This window comes from Lytechinus variegatus, chromosome 12, assembly GCF_018143015.1.
Source record: "Lytechinus variegatus isolate NC3 chromosome 12, Lvar_3.0, whole genome shotgun sequence".
Taxonomy (NCBI): domain Eukaryota; kingdom Metazoa; phylum Echinodermata; class Echinoidea; order Temnopleuroida; family Toxopneustidae; genus Lytechinus; species Lytechinus variegatus.
Genome location: NC_054751.1, coordinates 28,702,622 through 28,722,137, shown reverse-complemented (window position 1 = coordinate 28,722,137; position 19,516 = coordinate 28,702,622). Strand labels below are relative to the sequence as shown.

The 19,516-nt window shown below is 37.8% G+C and overlaps 1 protein-coding gene across 1 annotated transcript in view; it reads right to left on the bottom strand.

The window, feature by feature from the left end:
* LOC121425114 overlaps window positions 1-19,516 on the bottom strand; it is a gene marked incomplete at its 3' end in the record, with an annotated part of 55,786 nt that overhangs the window by 17,264 nt on the left and 19,006 nt on the right. Inside the window, exons 3-12 of the mRNA XM_041621096.1 lie at window positions 18,609-18,752; window positions 17,195-17,365; window positions 15,577-15,738; window positions 13,253-13,555; window positions 12,093-12,206; window positions 10,727-10,939; window positions 9,176-9,358; window positions 7,733-7,879; window positions 6,917-7,097; window positions 3,202-3,380 (exon numbers count right to left, since the gene is read on the bottom strand). Of these exons, the coding sequence (XP_041477030.1) occupies window positions 3,202-3,380; window positions 6,917-7,097; window positions 7,733-7,879; window positions 9,176-9,358; window positions 10,727-10,939; window positions 12,093-12,206; window positions 13,253-13,555; window positions 15,577-15,738; window positions 17,195-17,365; window positions 18,609-18,752 (1,797 nt within the window). The remainder of the gene's footprint in view (window positions 1-3,201; window positions 3,381-6,916; window positions 7,098-7,732; window positions 7,880-9,175; window positions 9,359-10,726; window positions 10,940-12,092; window positions 12,207-13,252; window positions 13,556-15,576; window positions 15,739-17,194; window positions 17,366-18,608; window positions 18,753-19,516) is intronic.

Below are 19,516 nucleotides of genomic sequence, written 5' to 3'. Positions count from 1 at the left end.
TCTTCTCTGTCTTTCTCATCTGCCTGTTTGTCTCACTCTCTCTCTCTCCTTCTTAATGAACTGTGTCAAGCATAAAAATATTTATTGTATATTTCTCTCTTTGGTAGATACTTCTAGAGTGCGAGGGCCGGAGAACAGCATATTTCGACGATGCTGAAATTGTTGACGTAATCTTCTTAAAATGAACGATAAAGCACATCTACGCAACGTTCCTTCGCCAAAATCATCAATAACAACATCATCAATCATTAGACACCTTAAGCAAAACTTACCTTTTGAAGTCTACATCATCCTCTGTTAATCATACTTTTATTATCATCAATAAATAATTAAATCACTCAAACACTATCATACTTATCACATACACCATACAAACAAATCTGACATTTGGCAACACATCTGAAACACAAGTAATGGCAAACCAGAAATTCAGCTATCACAAATACAATCAGCAATGTTCATATCAAACACATTTGCAATCCAGGGCAGAGTCACTCGATTTGTCAAAATATCAGAATTTGCAACAACAAAATATTGCAGATGTTAATCACTACCGAATTTCATAAAGCATTCAAGCACGCACACATTTCCAATCATACCTACATGCACAATAGCCACACACAAATGCAGAATTCAGCAACTCAAAGAAATATTGGATGATCAAGACACACTTGCCTTTGTGAGTCTCGGAAAACCAGATTAATTTTCATTGAAATTATTTGACAATCCAGTAGATAAAACATCCAAGAACACCTTGAATATATCTTGATCAATTAATTCAAAGAAACAAAGGAAATTCATTCATCTTTTTTTTATCTTTGTATTTGGAGAAAAACATGATCTTAGATTGCAAGAATATGTAATAAATGAAATTAATAGTACCCTTGTTGTCTTATATTTATTTATTATCCTTACTTTAGCAGAAGGGTAAAGTATTAAGGACTGTAGAGGAAGGCGGGGCAAGTTGAGCATAGGGGCAAATCAGGTTGAGCCACCACCCCCAGGCCAATAATGAATGAGTCAGACATCGTGGTGGTGGCATGTATTGATGACCCATTGCATAACCCCTAACCCCACCACATTTTTTTCAACTTTGAAATAAAAAGTACATTTTTAGAGAGAAAAATACATATTTCAGCCAAAAAGTACAAAAGGGTGTGAATAGCTGCAGTGCAAAAGCACACGTCTCTAAGTATAATAAAGACATAAGATCAACATTGTTAGTCCAGGTATGGATCTTCATTCTTGTCGCAGTTTTTTACATGATGGATGCATAAGAAATGTGTGGATGCGAAATTATCACATTAAGTTAGGACTGGGGTAAGTTGGGGTAAGTTGAGCAAACCATATATATATATAAAATGGGGCAAGTTGAGCCATGGTAATTCTTGAGTGTCACAACTTACCCCGCCTTCCCCTACTGTTTATTTTCAACATTTGATGGGTGAAGCTGTTGCTTCTCTCTTTTCGGTGCAATGGACCTGGTGGCAGAGCACTTTAGTCCTTTGCTACTGAAGTTATTTCAACATTTAGTTGAAATATTGAGCAAGTACAAAGAATCCCTGCCCCCCCCCCCAAAAAAAAAAAAATACTTTTCACAACTACTTGATTTCCTGTTAATTAGCCCCCATACATAACATAAATAAATGAATAACAAACTAAATAAATAAATGAATAACTAAATAAATACATATAAAAATAAATAAATAATAATATCAAAATCAAATGTATTAATAAATACAAAGTGAATAATAAATTTCATTTTTGAAAATAATGAAAATCAAAATCAAATAATGGGAAATTGATAATCAGAAAAAATATCAATGAAAAATTCAATTTTCAAAGGAATATGTCAGCATGAAAAAAGAGAAAGACTGCATTGATCAATCTTTGTCTGGTTGCTGAATGACTTTGAAGGCAAGTGATCTTTGAAGCATCCTTCAATCACACACACACAGACGAGACAAATAGCGCATTCTAACCTGTATTCTAGAAATCTGTCAAATGTCAATTAATGGAAAATTAAATATTAAATTTCATGTCCCTATTCAAACATGTATGTATTTGAAGAATTTTATTCTATCCTCAACTGACGAATCAAGCTTTTAGAAAGGAAATTGGTTGTGTCGCACTTCAACCAGTACACAGCTAGTTGAACATTACTGTCCAAATGGATTGTGCAATTTGGAGACAGCTTGTGAAGTATAAGCAACTTCGAAGTATGAAGTAGTTTTACATAGAGAGGCCTGAAACTTTGAAGATGAAGGTATTCAATAAGCCATTGATTCCGTTTTTACTGATTCAAAATTCTTAACAGGGATGACAAAGCAAATAAATTATTTCACCAAATTGGAAACCTAAACAGCCTTTCTAATCTTTGCTGATTCCATGAATACAGGCTCAATACACTACACCAGGAGCCTGCTTCATAAAGAGTTATCAACAATTGTAACTTGGCCATGAGTGCAACTATCATGGAAACCTTGATTTTAATTGGCTGTTGAGCCATGCTACCATGGTAGTTGCCATCATGACAGAGCTAAAGTAATTGCCAAACTCTTAATGAAATATGCCCCAGAACTGCCACCCTTTGGAAGAGTAAACTAGTATTCCCTACATCCATAAAATATTTTCCCTTAGCAATTGACCTTATCTTTACAATTTCGTTATTCTAAGAAGAATCCTAACAGAAAAAAATGTACAAATAATTTGCTTTACAAGCTACATAGCAGTCTACTTCTAAAACTATACTAGATTCTAGTCATTCGGTTTGCATGCGTGTTTGCACGTATCACTTTATGTATAAATATGAAAGTAGCTCTAGCCCCCCCCCCCTTTAGTCTGCTGGGCAAACCCTTCACTCGAGTAAAGGGTCTGAATTGTAGCCTACTCATGCCTTGTGTACTGAAGGCCCTCTAGTGCTGTATTGGAACAGCAAGTTTTGTATGTGCTAGTCTTTGCGTGGAGGCACACTTGTTGATCAAAGTTCCAATCAGGGTCTGTGCCTGCAGACTACCCCCCCTTCTCTCTTTTCCTCTTTGCGAAATTGCATCCATACTTTTAAGATGCCCTTTTGAACTTCCATGTTCCTTTATGTTCTAACATAGACTAAGTTTTCCTTACGGTTGGCAGCTCTGCAACACTGATCACCACACATACACACACCAAACAAATCAAGAGAAAATGAAAACAAGGTCCTACCTTGCCAGGCTCGAAGGATTCCTGCTCCCTCCTGCTATCTTTCCTGAGGGATAGAGACAGCTTCTTGCTCTCAGGGTTGTGTGTCCTGACGACTTGGCACTTGAGAACTTGACCAACGTAGAAGTTATCTGCAGGGGAGGCGCTGTCGTCTATCCCTAACTCTGCCCTGGGGATGATGCCTGTGAGGAGAATAGATGAACATATAAACCTTGGTTCTATCTTTGCATTCTTATCATCAATTCATTATATTTTGACATACATTTTATGAATAGCCATTTCGTAAGAAAATTGTTATCCTCTGCATTCAATATTCTTGTTTATGAAATGGATATAGGGATATAGGGGTGTCGTCATCTAGTGGTTATGACTCTCCGCTTTCAATCTGAGGGAAGTGGGTTTGATTCCTAGCCATAGCATATTTTTTCTTCAGCAAATTTTCCAACATTGTGCAGCACTCAACCCAGGTGAGGTGAATGGGTACCCAGTAGGAATAAATTCCTTGAATCCTTGAGCGCCTATAGGTAGCCGAGCTAAAACCGGGGTCATAGTAGGGCCTGCTGGGAGAACATTTTTCAGAACTGAAGTGGCTACCCTAGGTAAATATACTGATTGTGCGGTAAAATAGGAATTTCGGATTTGACATATGAAGTTCGATTTTGAATATATCCTAACTTGTTTTAAGATGGGCCCTGGGGACCATTTCTTAAAACAAATAGTGAGTTACACTGGCTATTATTCAAAGCTACCAAATCCTTGCCATCTGATTGGCTCTGAGAAAACTTGTCAGTGAAAATTACTGACCATGTGCTTCATGAAACACTCCCCTGTGTATGCTCACAACCGATCATTTGCTTAAGCACGGCGCAGGCTATGGGATTTGTCACGATCCGGTTTTCAAACAAGAGTGTCGCTAAGGGAAGCACATAATACGCCCGCCAGTAATGCAGAAAATGGAGTTATTGGTCAAGCAAAAAAAGTGGAAGGTGGCAAATTGACCTTTGACCTTCTGACCTCAAAATCCAAAGAATTGCTTGGATCTATGCTAGTACCATACACACCAAATTATATGAGCCTAGGTTAAGTTAACTAAAGTTAACAAGGACTTCAGAAGGGTAAGATAAAAACATGTCACTCTGATCTTGACCTTTGACCTATTGACCTCTAAATAGGCTTCCTGGGATCCACGCTAGTATCTTACATACCAAGTTAAATGAGCATAGGTTATTTTAAACCAAGTCATCAAGTTTACAAGGAAAAGTTAACAGACGGACACCGAGTCAAATAACATTTGACATGAACATTCCTTTCAATCAAATCTTAAAGGAGAAATATATTGATTATGACTGTGGTCTTATTATATATCAATGGAAAGGTAATGATGTGGGGATCATCAGTGGGTCATTCAAAAATACCGAAAATAATACAAAAAGGTGAAAATCGCCGATTAAAAAACGCTAAAATGCCCCTCCGAAATATGCCTCGCATCGGTCTCTGAATTGACTGGAATTTGATGACGTCACTGTCTGTACGAGAAGCGTGATTGGCTCTCCCACGTGAAGCTCCACTTGCATGCAAAACCTGTTGCGTGGGTACGTTTTCTCCACACCGTCACTGAATACTTCTATCACGAAATGAAAGAAAACCCAGAATTTTATCTAGATTTGGATTTTCAAATTGATGATTTTAAAGATGAAGAGAATGATGATGAAGTGAACAACACAGTGAGGTAGTTGGAGGTAAATAATGGGGGAACAATGCCGATGATTATGATGAAAATTCAACTTGCCTGACGATCACAAGTAAAGTCATCTACATGCCGATTCGCTACCAACTCATGCAGCTGCTGATAGAAGTGGTACCTAGCTATACGTACACCGCGCGGGCCCAATTTAATCCATGAAAATGAATAACCACATCCAGAGAGAGTCTATCATAAGAAGGAAAATAATGATATAACTGTACTTACAAACAAGTGAATAATCCGAATTAACCTGAAAGCAAATCAACTCAACGAATAGCAGCAGACGATATGCACCGACGATAAACTTCATGTGGCTGGGATGGTACGGTATAGATTGTCACTCGTTCTGTTAGATGTAATTTGTAACTCATTAATTTGACAAAATTACGAAACTCGGGGAATTATTTATATATATAAAAATATAGTAACATCTCTTATTATTTTTTGTATTACGATAAAACCTCTTTTGAAGGAAAACGTTGAGATAAACTAAAATTACTTTTAAATCCCCCCCCCCCAACATGCGTAGCTTGTATGTCATTGCAAACAAACCATCGCAAACATGCACGTATTCCTTCCTTGCTGATTGAGAGCTGTGCAACACGTGCATAGATCTATTCTCTCAGTCTCAGCCAAGGCGAGCAAACAATACGGCATGTGTTGTTGTGATGGTTTGTTTACGATCACATAATGCTACGCATGATGGGATGATCTTTTACATCTAATTTTAATTTACCTCAACGTTTTCCTTCAAAACAGGTTTTATCGTAATTCAAAAAATGATAAGAGATGTTACTATATTTTTATATAGAAAAATAATTCCCCGAGTTTCGTAATTTTGTCAAATTAATGAGATAAAAGTTACATCTAACAGAACGAGTGACAATCTATCCAGCCACATGAAGTTTATCGTCAGTGCATATGCCATATCGTCTGGTACTATTCGTTGAGTTGATTTGCCTTCAGGTTCGGATTATTCACTTGTTTGTAAGTACAGTTATATCATTTTCCTTCTTATGATAGACTGTCTGGATGTGGTTATTCATGTTCAGCATGAATTCAATTTGGCCCGCGCGGTGTACATGTAGCTAGCACTTCCAGCAGCATGAATTGGTAGCGAATCGGTATGTACATGACTTTACTTGTGATTGTGTTGCAAGTTGAATTTTCATCATCATCATCATCGGCGTAATTCCCCCAATTTACCTCCAACTACGTCACTGTGTTGTTTCACTTCATCATCATTCTCTTCATCTCAAAATCATCAATTTGAAAATCCAAATCTAGATAAAATTCTGGGTTTTCTTTCGATCATTTCGGGATCGAAGTATTCAGTGACAATGTGGAGAAAATGTACCCTTGCAACAGGTTTTGCATGCAAGTGGAGCTTCACGTGGGAGAGCCAATCACGCCTCTCGTACAGACAGTGACGTCATAAAAAAATCCCCAATTTCGCGGACGTAATTCTGCGTGTTTGAAGCATTCAGAGAGAGAACTTTAAACTATCAATTAACTGAGTTTCATCCGTCTCCATGATAAATGATGTACACCATCGTGTTCTCCTTATTTTCTCCTTTATTGTGATATATGATTCTCCAGTTTTACGATTTTCAATATATTTCTACTTTAACGATATGAGTTCAGAATAGTGGTAGGACAATGGAAATCAAATTTCATTCTAGTTCTAGCCTCCCTGTAGGAATAAAAGCAAATTGATGTCCAAAGCGTAATGACGTCATCACCAGCAGCACCATGAAGCCAATTTGTACTTTACTCTGACCACAGCACACAGGGCTTGCCGCAAAGCAAAATTCTTATTTTATTATTCCTAACATTACGCCGCACTTCAAATGAAATAATCTTACTTCTTGGAACCTTCATATATAATGGAAAATGCAATTTATTGAAAAATAGCATTGCATCATATCGCATGGCGTGCGCTGGGCTTTAGAATCCACTCCACCAATCTCTCACCTTTGACATCATTGTAGAAGGACACGATGCAGCCAAAGTCCTTGACAGCCACGACGCAGCCGTGAACCCACATGCCCACCTTGGGCTGTGAGTAGGAGGCAAGGATCGGCAGACTGGATTTCACCATGGTCTTCTTGTGGGTGAGAAGGACGCGCCTCTTAGACGGTTCAACAAGGAGCACCTGGGGATGAAAGGGGTGGAATTAGTATTGATCAGGGGATCTCAGAAACAAGTGCATGGTATGATGACGAGGAGGACGATGACGATGCTGGTGGTAGTGGTGATAGTGAAGATGCAAGAACAACTGCATGGTACAATGATGATAAGGAGAATGAGATGATGAGGAGGAAAATGACGATGATGAGGAGGAGGGAGAATGACAATGATGCTTGTGGTAATGGTGACGGTGAAGATGCAGAAACAACTTCACGGTAAGATGAGGAGGAGATTGACGATGACGATGCTAGTGATAATGTTGATGTTGAAGATGCAGAAACAATTTCATGGTATGAGAACGACGATGAAGAAGTTGGTGGTGTTTATGATGGTGAAAATGATGATAGTGCCGACGGTGGTGGTGATAATGATGATGATGACGATGATGACGAAGATGATTATGACGACGATGATGCCGAAAATGATGGTGGTAGCATTGATGATGAGCAGCATACAATCAGACTCTCGACCAAAAATACTTAGAATTACACTTGTCATCAAAATAACTTGCAGAATACCATGTAGAATAATCTATACCTCCTCAGCAACTTCTAATGTAAAATACCAATAAATATACTTAGGAAAATGAGGATTACTTACCCTTAATTCTATTTCTGACCCAACGGTGAACCTTTCTTGTGGTTTCTGAACAGGAATATCAGCCAAATGGGTTCTTGGAACAAAGCCATGGATCCGATCCTGAATCTTGACAGCTACACCTCTCGGCATCACCGACTCGATCACTCCCTGTAAAGCAGAACAAATCAGTAACTTCAATTTGTCAGTAGGTTATGAAAAAAGGATGTGCAGAAAATGTGGTTTAGCAAAAGAATGTGGACAATGCATAAATGCAGTGATAACAATGATAGCTAGATTTATAAAGCTCTTTTTGCCAGAGGATACAAAGCGCTGCTATTACCCCGGATTTAGCTCGAACTACCATCACAGGCGCTCAGTGCATGCAAGGAATTCCTCCTACCGGGTACCCATTCACCACGACTGGGTCGAGTGCAGCAGTGTGGATAAATTTCTTGCTGAAGGAAAACACACCATGGCTACGATTCGAACCCACGACCCTCTGTATCAAAGGTGAGAGTCTGAACCACAAGAACACGATGCACCCACACTGATAGACTGACTGGTAGAAAAAGTTTTTAAAAATTCACTGAGATTCAGAACGAAAAGCAGTAATTTCCAAGAATCTTGTGCGAGAACTGTTAATCCATCGCTTTGAGGTCAGTTTGAAAAACTCTGCTCTGCTTGGAAATTTTATATCTGGGATTTCTTTTAATCGAGCCTGTCTTTATGCACTTGCTCCAAGGATATTTCCAATATTAATGAATTGTGTCTTTCAAAAAATAGCACTGAAATAAAAATACAGAAACTGTCTGATGATTCTAATTTTGCAGTACTAATCACTTGATATTTTTTTATATATATATTTCTAGCAATGAAAATACAATAGACATTCTCTAAGTACAAAGAAGCCCAAATTGATTTTTTTTAATTGAAATGAAAATACTATTCAATATACTGGAGAACCTATAATCTCCAAATTATTTTGAATCTACAAAGGCCTAACATAATTCATTAAACATTGTACTATCATGCTATCAATCAATCATGATAATTTACTTGTGTACTTATGGCCCTCCAAAATAGCTACAAGGAAAATCTTATCATTTTTAAACATGTTCATTTTAAAATCTATCTGCTTGTCTCTTGACCCTAATTAAGACTAGGAGGGGGCTGAATTCAGCCCCCCCCCCAACATTTTTTGCGATAAATCCGCTGGGCAAAGATTTTTGACCGCGTTGCTAGCTGACTTTTTACTTTCAAGTCTCGCACAACTTTAGAGACCAAAATGGCGACCCCCAGGTACGCGGTTCTGAAATTACTCAACATTTCATAAGTGCATGCACACCAAAATTGCTCAAAACAGGGTTGAAACAGTATGTGAAAGCAGTAACAATAAGAGCCAAGAAACCATCAGTCTAAAAGTAATAACCAGTGTCCAAATACAAAATAAAACATGTTTCCTACCGTAACCAGCATGCCTGGCTTGACATCGTTGATCCCAAGGAATGGCTTATCTAAGATGGACTGCCTCAAAGACACAATGGCCAGCCGATCAAAGAGGTTGAAGTTCAAGATACGACACCTGACCCTTTCCCCAGTGCTCGCCGGACTGTGCCTCTTCTGCTTGTCATCACTGCCATGGGAATACTAAATAGGATAGGATCAATTATCAATATTATTTATCATGATTATAATTTATTCGGCCATAAAAACATACAAAAATTGTACAATGTAAATATAATTTGAAATCGAACAATTAAATATGAAAAGTAGAAATGAAAGAAAAGAAGAAAAAAGTAAAAAAATGGTTTTTCCATGGGCCAGGGCTCGCAAAAGTAACATTCAATACTATTGCCCAGAGGCATGCGAGCCCTCATGAAAAACCATTGAGTATTGCATATTCCGGTATATAAAATTACACATTATTAAAATTCAAATAAAACACATTCAAAAAACATTATTAACAAGTATGTAACGCCATGCAAGATAAAAGAAATAGAGTGGTATTGGGAAGAATTTGAATACCTGGACTGACTAAAGAATATGAGTCAATTTGGGGTCAAAACTCAATCATAATTGCAAATTTGCAATTTGATTGCTGTCTGCCACTTGCAAAAAGCAGTAAAAATCAATTTGCTCTAGTTACAATTGATGTATATCAATTATAATATTGGAATCAGAAATTTGCAATGGATCATAAATATTTCATTGTAACACCCCCGAAGCCTACAAAATATGGTAGTAACACCAAAATCTTGTGACTTTTAAATTACATTGGGTGATTTCAAGGTGAGTGTTAACCTCTTGTTGTTGGTGTTAGTTCAATCTTTTACATGTATACCACCAAACATACAATAAAGATGGTCCTGAAAGTCACTGGCCCGTATTCTGAAGTTAGGTTTAACTTAAATTCAGGTTTGAATTTGTGGTTTTAAGTATGGATAGCCAATTGTTACATAAATCACTAACAGTAGATATATCAAATTTCAAATTGGGCTCTCAAATCATTCATAATTGTCTAGGAAGTATAAATAGATGATTTGTCTTCACCATCGATGAATCAGGAAAAAGCACAGTAAACATAAGAAACATGCAACTTAATAGAAATTTTGACACTTTTGGCTTCCCATAATTCTAGCAGTTAGACCATGGTCTAAGTTAAACCTGACTTGAGAATACGGGCCACTATGTGTTGAGCTGTCAGTATTGTGATGTGGATTATTTGTTTTAACTCAATATAGGTTTTAGAGCTAGGAATCACAATCCAAAATGTAACACCCAACTTTAAATCACCCACTAACTACACAATTTAAATATAGCCCATAAGGGCAATGACCTTTTGACAGCTGCCCACAATCTGCTACAAATAATATTCAAATCAGTAGCCCTTACAATGAAAGGAGTAGCCTCTATAATTCAGCAATTGGCCAAATGAAAGGTAAAAATAGCCCTTAAAAAAAAAAATCATTATCTACTCTAGATTTTATGTACGAAGATTCATCCACTCTTACTTACATAAACAATGCCTCTCATTTTCTTATTCAGCTGTACAATAAGATTGTCCTTCTCTTGGACTCGGACCACCAAGGCATCTTCAACGATGTCACCGGGTGAAAGGTCACGGATGAAGTCGGTGGTAAGGTCAAAGGACAACTTCTGATGAATTGGGTTCAGGCTGAGTCCGATGGACTTGGTGGTTGGACAGTTGTACAGAATAACGGCAGTGACCTATGGAATCATGGGGAGGGGCGGGGTGCACAAAAACGTGAATATTAAAATCTAATTGTATAAAATTAGCATACACCATTAAGGGCATAAGTCAGAATCACAGATGCCAGATTTATCTTGGAACAGTTCTCAATCATTACAACTGTTTAAAAGGTAACTAATACCCAAGCAGAATTATGTGATATATGTATCATATCTTTATAAGAGAGTGACATGGATTCGTTATCTGAAAACCCATCCTCATCTCAACGCCATGACTGTTCAATAAAACTAGTCATAAAGAGGTACTCTGGGCTGAAAATATTTATATCTAAATGAATAAAGTTAAATTCACAGGGCAAAATGCTTACAATTTCATCAAAATCTGATAACAAATGGCAAAATTATTAAATTTTAAATTTCAGCAATATATTGTGAAAACAGTTATATTATATGCACGTTGTCATGAATATTCTTTTAGCTGGGCTGATGTCACATCCACACTTTCCTTTTTCTTACATTACATGAAACTGTACTTGTTTCATTTTTTCATACACATGTTAATGATATGCCTCCCTTATAATGAAATGAAATAAGTTGCGGCAATGAATATGTAATGCACTAGATCAGTTGTCATTGCATTTTTTTTGGGGGGAAGGGGTTCTTTGGGGATATGACATCATCAGTTGGCTCATTGAATATTCAGGAAGACATGCCTAGAACTGTTTCATCGGAATAATGCAAATCTTTAAAATGACATAAGTTTGTTATTCCTTTTCCAATTTTGATCAAGCTTTCAGTGTTTTATTTGTCTGATACATTTGATTGAATCAAATGATTTCAACTGATTACAAAGGGTCTGCAACAAGACATCAAAATTTCAACCATTTTGATTGTAAACTAAACCTAAGACCCAGAAGCATTTGAGGACTCGTTTGATTTTTTTTCTGACAAAGACTGCTTTATCAGTTTAAAAGACAACTTTGACCATTAGCTAATTAAAATCATAGAATTTACAGATCTGACTTGTCAGATGACAGATGGTAATAATCCTTATCTCACAAGAAATTTTCAAAAAATTTAAAGTTCATTCTCTTTGCATTGACTAAAGTACCGTTCGTATTGCAGAAAGTAATGTGTGATGAAACTTCAAGAACTTTGAGAGTAAACATACCTTCTGGCCGATTTCATACTTGGTGAGTTCATCAGCAGTGTCCTTGAGATGTATAGGATCTACACAGCCCTTGTAGAGACCAAAGATGTCTGTGATCAGAGAGTTGGGAAGAACCTAGGATTTCAAATAAAAAATAAAGTTTAGCCTTAGATTAATAATAGCAGTTTTCTACTCAATGACATACACAGGGTTAAAAAAAAACAGATTAATGTAAACGTAAATGCCTTTAAAATAACAAAAACACTTTATAGTTGGAAGAAAGTTGAGCTGCAATTGAATGCAAATAAACAACAAACTGTGTAAATCAAAGAACGTATGTTTGATTTCAATAATAATCCGCTTTTATATAACGCTTCATACATCGGAACGTGTTGAAGCGCTTTACAGATATAGTATTACCTCGGTCGGATTCAATCAGTCATTCCCGCACACACGCACACAATGTCTGCACATCCTCTGCTCCGTAAGGAGTAGTCCCATGATTTTGGAACTTCAGATTAATTCAAAATGAACACGATTCCCTTGTAACGCCCTTACTACAACGCTGAGAAAATGCTTTCACGTGGGCTTTAAAAAAAAGATCATACCTCTTCAAATATTTTTTATAATTTGATTTTTCCTTTTGTAACATTTGTTTCATAAGAAAAATGTCCAAAAATAAATGACACAGCTTATTCGCTCTATCATATTCACAGATACTCATAAATAAGTCAACCTTCCATAAGTCAAATGATTGACTAATTCGAAGCATGTTTCAGACCAGGGCACTGTCTTACAAGAGTTACGATCGATCCACTCAACCACAACTATGTAAAGCCCGCAACGTCAACATCTAAAATACATGTTTGTTCAAAATATTTTCTTGATAAGATGTATTTTCAAATTTTCTTGAAAATTCAGCATTCTTCTCTTTGTTTATAGGACTTCATGCAAATTTCCTAAAGCAAAAAATTATGACATGGATGGATTGCCGTATACTTGAGGTTGATCGGACCAATCATCACTCTTTGTAAGACGGGGCCGAGAATATGCAAAACATTTTAAATAATATCTTGTAAGTCAAATTTCTCCCGAATCAAACATATTTCTGAGGTCCAAAGAGACTTGACTTAGGCATTGTCACATGTAGAATAGATTCCCAATCACCCAATCATAATCACCTTGGTAACCATGACATCAAGTCTCGTCCCTGGTATCAGAGAAGAAAATGTGGTATGCGTGGACTTGGTAGCTTTCGAGGACTTTAACCTCTCCTGATCAAAGGTCAGAATGATGGACCTTCCATTGGACTTGACCGCCTTGACCAGGCACGTCACAAGCTTCCCGGCCTTCATGGCCTCACCCGCCCTGCCTTTGGCGCCCCTGGCGGCATCGTCCTTGGCCAGGAAAGCATTGGTGCCCTTGATGCCGAGGTTGATGGTGTAGCCGTGATCTTCAATACTGGAGATGCAGCCATGAAGGGTCTGAAAGGGTAAAATCATCAAAAGACTTGTTACATTAATGGGATATCTGTTCTTCAAAAAAATTTTACCAAATCTGATTTAAATGATATGCAGTCTTGAAAATACAACAAAAGTGGACCGCTACTCCATATTTTCCCCTACTCATATATAATCAGTACAGCGGGCTCGCAATGTGCAAACGTGGCGACTCTCCTCAACAAAGGGCCTGCATGTATCATGCTACCATGAAGGACGGATGCACTGTAAAATTAGCCCATGTCGAAACAGGAAATGTATAGCAACACACCATGCATGCTCCAGTCATCTGCCTAGAATGGAATCCAACTCACTCTCTTTCATTCAACAGGCAGATGCTTTAAACTGACTGAGCAAGCTCGCTCCCCAAACAACTCACACTTCAACAAAGTTTTTTTTTTAAAGAAATCATTATAAAATTCCGCTTTTATGTAGTGTTTAATACATCTGAAGTGTTTAGATACACAGTCAAACATGTTTTATTAGCCAGTCTTGTTTACAGTGAAAACCTGTCTTTAGTGGCCACCAGAATTGCCTCCCGTTTGAAAAAGTTGTGTGTTCTAGAACCTGCCTTCAGTGGCTACTTTTTCAAATTCCTGTGGGTGGCTTTAAGAGACTGGTGGGTATTTCATAAAGCTGTTTGTAAGTTAAGAGCGACTTGAAGAACGACTGGTGATCTTTTCTTGTATTAAATGGTACATCAAAATTTTAGCGTGTAAGAAAGGATCACCAACCGTTCTTAAAGTCGCTCTTAACTTACGAACAGTTTAAGAAACGGCCCCCAGGTTTGACTGTACATATTGCCCCAGTCATCAGATCCCGGCTTGCCGCACACAATACATGTATTCAGGGTTCCCACAGGAACTTGAAAACAGAATTCCATGAACTTTCCACGACTTCCTGTGATGGCCCGGAAATTAAATAGAATTTGGGATGTCACAAAACTGGGGAAAAATGGAAATCATGAACACCAATTATAATAGCAGAGTATGAAAGTTGCGAGACACGGCAAACTGGAAAGCTACCAAGGCAAAACGTAAATGCAATTCCATGACTTTTCACAAATTTTCCAAATTCCCTGACTTTTCCCTGACTTTCCATGACCACAATTTTTTCCAGGATTTTCCATGACTGTGGGAACCCTGATTGCATTTTTCCCCTCCCTGGGGAGTATTCCAAATGTGGATTAAGAATCGCCACAGGACACTAGGTCCCCTGATTACAAGGCCAGAGTCAGAATACTTCCAGGGGCCCATTTCATAAAGGACTTGCAACTGTTGTAACTTTGCCATAACAACAACAATGGTAACAGGGCTCAGCAGCCAATCATAATCAACGTTTCCATGGTAGTTGCCACAATGGCAAAGTTATAACTGTTGCAAGTCCTTTATGAAACGGGCCCCAAATTTGTAGTCATACTATCCGATCCCTTGTGCTTAGTAGGCTGGATTACTCAAATTCGCTATTGGTCAATATCAATAAAACAGATTGCGAAAGGTTGCAGCGCATTAAAAATTGCGCCGCTAGGATTGTCTTGGAAGCTCACAAGTATGATCGGGCCACTTCTTTATCAAAGCATTTGCCCTAGTTACCAGTTGACAAAAGAGTTTCTTACAAGGTTGCATCGTTAGTTTATAAGTGTATGCATAATATGGCACCCAAAAATCGCTATAGCTTACTTAGATCCCCACATCGGCCACATTACAGACTTCTTTCTAGTGAAAACACTACAATTTTACACATTCCTAGAGTTGTTTCAAAAGGGGGGAAGCTAGTTTTGATTTTTGCAGTCCCAAATTATGGAATAGTTTACCAATTCACCTTCGATCAAGTACTTCTGTTGAATCATTTAAAAGAAATTTGAAAACGTATTTATTTTTGTTGTAGTGTAATTGTAATATTGGAGAGCAATTTGTATAAACCGCAAAGAGCAATTTTAATTGATTATGCGCTATATAAGTATCAATTTATCATTATTATTATTCCTAACTAATGTTTGTACTCACCATGCCCACTTTGATGAGAGAGATGCTGAGTTCTGAGTTGATTTCTTCGTAATCAAGCGAGGCCTGGATACGACGATGGCCATCCTTGGATGCACCCAGTGACTTGATCTTACAAGGGACCAGGTTCCCCACCTCATACACGTCTCGAATGTTGGGAAGCTCCTGAAATGTAAAAGCATTATTCAAGATGTTAGAAAAGATGCAGATCAGAATTATATGGGAGCAGGTTTACAAACTTATAGGCCTGAATTCACAAAGGTGGTTTTGAAAACCTACGGTTGAATCCATGGTTTATGTAGATTTCCTGTATAAATTACGCTTGATTTAGCGCGTATCGGCGCGTGTATAAAACATGTCCAATGCTGATGCGCGCATTTGTCACAGTGCGCCAAATTGACACCTGTTACCATGGTTAAATATGCTATTTTATTCATGAGTCCACTGTTTGAAGAGTGGACTCATGAATAAAAACAGTGGACTCATGAATAAAATAGCGTATTTAACAACGGTAACAGGCGTCAATTTGGCACACTGTGACAAAAGCATGCATTAGCATTGGACATATTCTTACATATGTGCCCGATACACGCTAAATTAAGCGAAATTTATACAGGAAATCTACATAAACCATGGACTCAACCGTGGGTTTTCAAAACCACCTTTGTGAACTCGGGCCTTGGGAATTACTGTCTCAACCTTGTACAACCTGCTCATGAACTTACGCTCGGCTGGAACACGTTCTTTGACTGTCAGCTACACATGGATATACAGCACAAGAAAGATTCGCTGCATGTAAAGTCATTTGCAATATTTATAACACACCCACCTGAACTTTAAAGAGCTAGAGCACAAAAGAGGAATCATTTTGAACAATCCTGTGACCATTTTGTTTCTTGGCCAACTACTATCGGATGATGATAATAATAATATACACCAAGCACCTATAGAAGCTGGCACTAAAGCCAGGTTAATATATAGTGCACCATTGAATAGGCAACTAGATAATCGGGGCCTCATAAATGCTATATATTGTCGTTATTAATTATGAATATTGTTGTGATCAATCACAACTCTTCGTAAGACAGGGCCCTGGTCATAAAGAGCACTTTGCTTGTCTCCAATGGCCAGTCTTTGCATACAGGTTCCACTATACCAAAACAGAGAGTAAATGGTATGCTGTCAGTAATGGTCAATGAATAATCTCAAATCTGCTTTAAAGACAAATTCCAATTTTGGTAACAATCTCAAAGTGACTTTTTACAGAATCTAATAGAATGACCACCAAAGTGTCTGTTTGTATGAATAAAAAATATGTGCCAAAGGATCCTGGGAGAAATTGTGTAATTGCTGAGAAATAAGCAAAATAAGCGCGGATTCGGTCACTTCCGTCGGGTCTTTATTTCAGCAATAATAATACATTGTCCCACGTGTGTCTATCTGTGTTGGTGATCGTCAGTGTGATCGTTTTTCAGCGTAGATTTCAATATTTCACAAAGTTCAGTTAATGTAACTGTACCAGATCTAGATCCTCGATGATATACTGACAATTAAGCCTTGTTTTAGAGACTTTCTCATGAAATCAGTGTTTACTGCAACTACTGGAATTTCTCTTTAATACCTGATCATCAGCACCAGTTGATTCATTCAGGTCTTGAAGCTGCTGCGTGAAGTATGATGAAATGTCCGTGATCTGAACAAAAGCGGTCAGCCCATTTGGAAGACTAAGAACGATTTCATATTCGTGTATCTCCTGTATGACCGCTAGCACCAGCATGCCTTCAGTCAATGTCTGTAGAGAGGGAAACACGCAAATAATGAAAATGTAGTTATTCATGAAGACATACATTGAATATATTACGGCGTTCTCAACATGGTCATCGCATTCGATCAGCCATTCCCGCATGCGATATATGCACATCCTCCACTCCCTAGTCCAACCAGTCGCTGATAAGGCTCACACCACTATGCTGGACAGGCTGCAATGATTTTCAAATCCTGCCAAGTACCCATTTCGAACCTGGGTGGAGAGTGGCAAAGTACGGATTGATGCCTTGCCAAAGGACGATATGCCATGGTGGGATTCGAACAAACGACCTTCTAGTTTCAAGGTGAGTGATAGTACCCCTGCTCTTGAATTTTAATGAAATAAATGCTAAAAAAAGAAGTAAATCCCATGAACTTACAGAGCAATTTACTTAACCCTGATACTTCCGGGGTATTTCAAAGCTTGTTATTACATTGGGGCATTAGCCCCCCCCCCTCCCCCTTGAGATGTCGGCAATGGGTGTCAGATTCCTTCAAAATTTTGCACAAGGGTCAAGAATTATGTATGTAATCTACAAAGTTTTATAGCTAAATTCACAAAAGTCCTTACATTTTTATTACTTTGGAGAAATCACAGATTTGGGTATTTCTCACTAATTAAAGCCTCAGGAATAGTATTTTTTTTTACAAATGCCTTTGATAACTCCCTCATCAATTCCTGAAAGAAAAAGGTTGTAGTAATTATTTCTTGTCTTTTTTTTTAGGTCAAACAGAGGCCCAACTCTCTCAAATGCCTAATTCTACCTGAATTTCAATTTGGTCAATTTAAAAGTCCAATTGGGGGAAAAACTAAGCTTACTAAACTACATATTTTGCATATTTAGTCAATGTAAGTACCTAAGCAAGTACTTCTGTGCAAAGATTGGTGAATATGGCATGGCTTTCATTTAAAACACGAAATGTCCTATCGTAACCTACTGTTGTAGTAATATTAATAATAATATGCGACATTTATACAGCGCTTAATTCAATGTTTCTATGGGCTGCATACAGTTACCCCGGCTTCGGCATACCCTGATCAGTGCTCAAGCATTCAAGTGATTCCTTCCTATCCATTGACTATGCATAGGTGAAGCACGGCAATGCAGATAAACCCCCTTGCCAAAGGACACAAGTGCCGCTGTTGGATTTGAGCACCAAACCTTGCGATTCAAGGTCTGGAGACCACCTCGCCAAAAAAAATCATCTACACCTCGTTTTCTACTGACCTTTGCTGTGAGCGGTTTAGGAACGACACCGTCCCTTTCTCCTTCAAACTCTTCTTCCAAGGCTTGTTCTTCTGTCACTCCACCTTCATCCTTCTTTGTCTTTCTCTTTTTCTTCCCTTTACTGGGGGTCGCTTGCTCAGAGTCCTAGAGAAAAAAGGATTTAACAAGAAGAGATAGTTATCATTTGTAGAATCAATTAGGTATTAAAACTTTCGATGACTGAAATGATTTGTTGGCTTCAAGATGGCAAATTTGCTAAATAAACCCCTCAAAAAAAGTTTTGCAACTCAGTTTTGGGGATGATATCTTTTTGGTTAATGAAGTATAAAAGATGAAACTAGTATCATTGGAAAGCTGAATTATTCTTCTTTACAATGACATGCCATTTGCTGTGATTTTGTAATCATGGAATATGCAATCACCCTGAACATCGAGAAAAGTCAGAAGTAAAATGTTGCAAAATGCATTGATTTCCAACAAGAGCCTCCATTTCTATAGAATTTCCACCATGCAGGTGACAGTGAATGCACTCGGTCCATCCTCGAAACAATTGGAAATTCGCTATTGCAAACGACGCATTTTGCAACATTTCATGTCTAACATTGCTGCGTATTATCATGTCTGTGTATTTCATGATAACACTAGCATTACAAATGACACATGATTGTAAAGAAGAATAATCATGCTTTCTAAAGATATCACTTTTACACATGATGATGGCACATTAAGAAATTTATTAGCACTCAAACTTGCAATTTGAGTTGCAGAACTCAAACATGACATGGCAACGAATTTTGCAACATTTCATTTTTTACATTGCTGCATATTTATCATGTCTGTGTATTTCATGATAACACTAACATTACAAATGACACATGATCGTAAAGAGGAATAATCATACTTTCCAA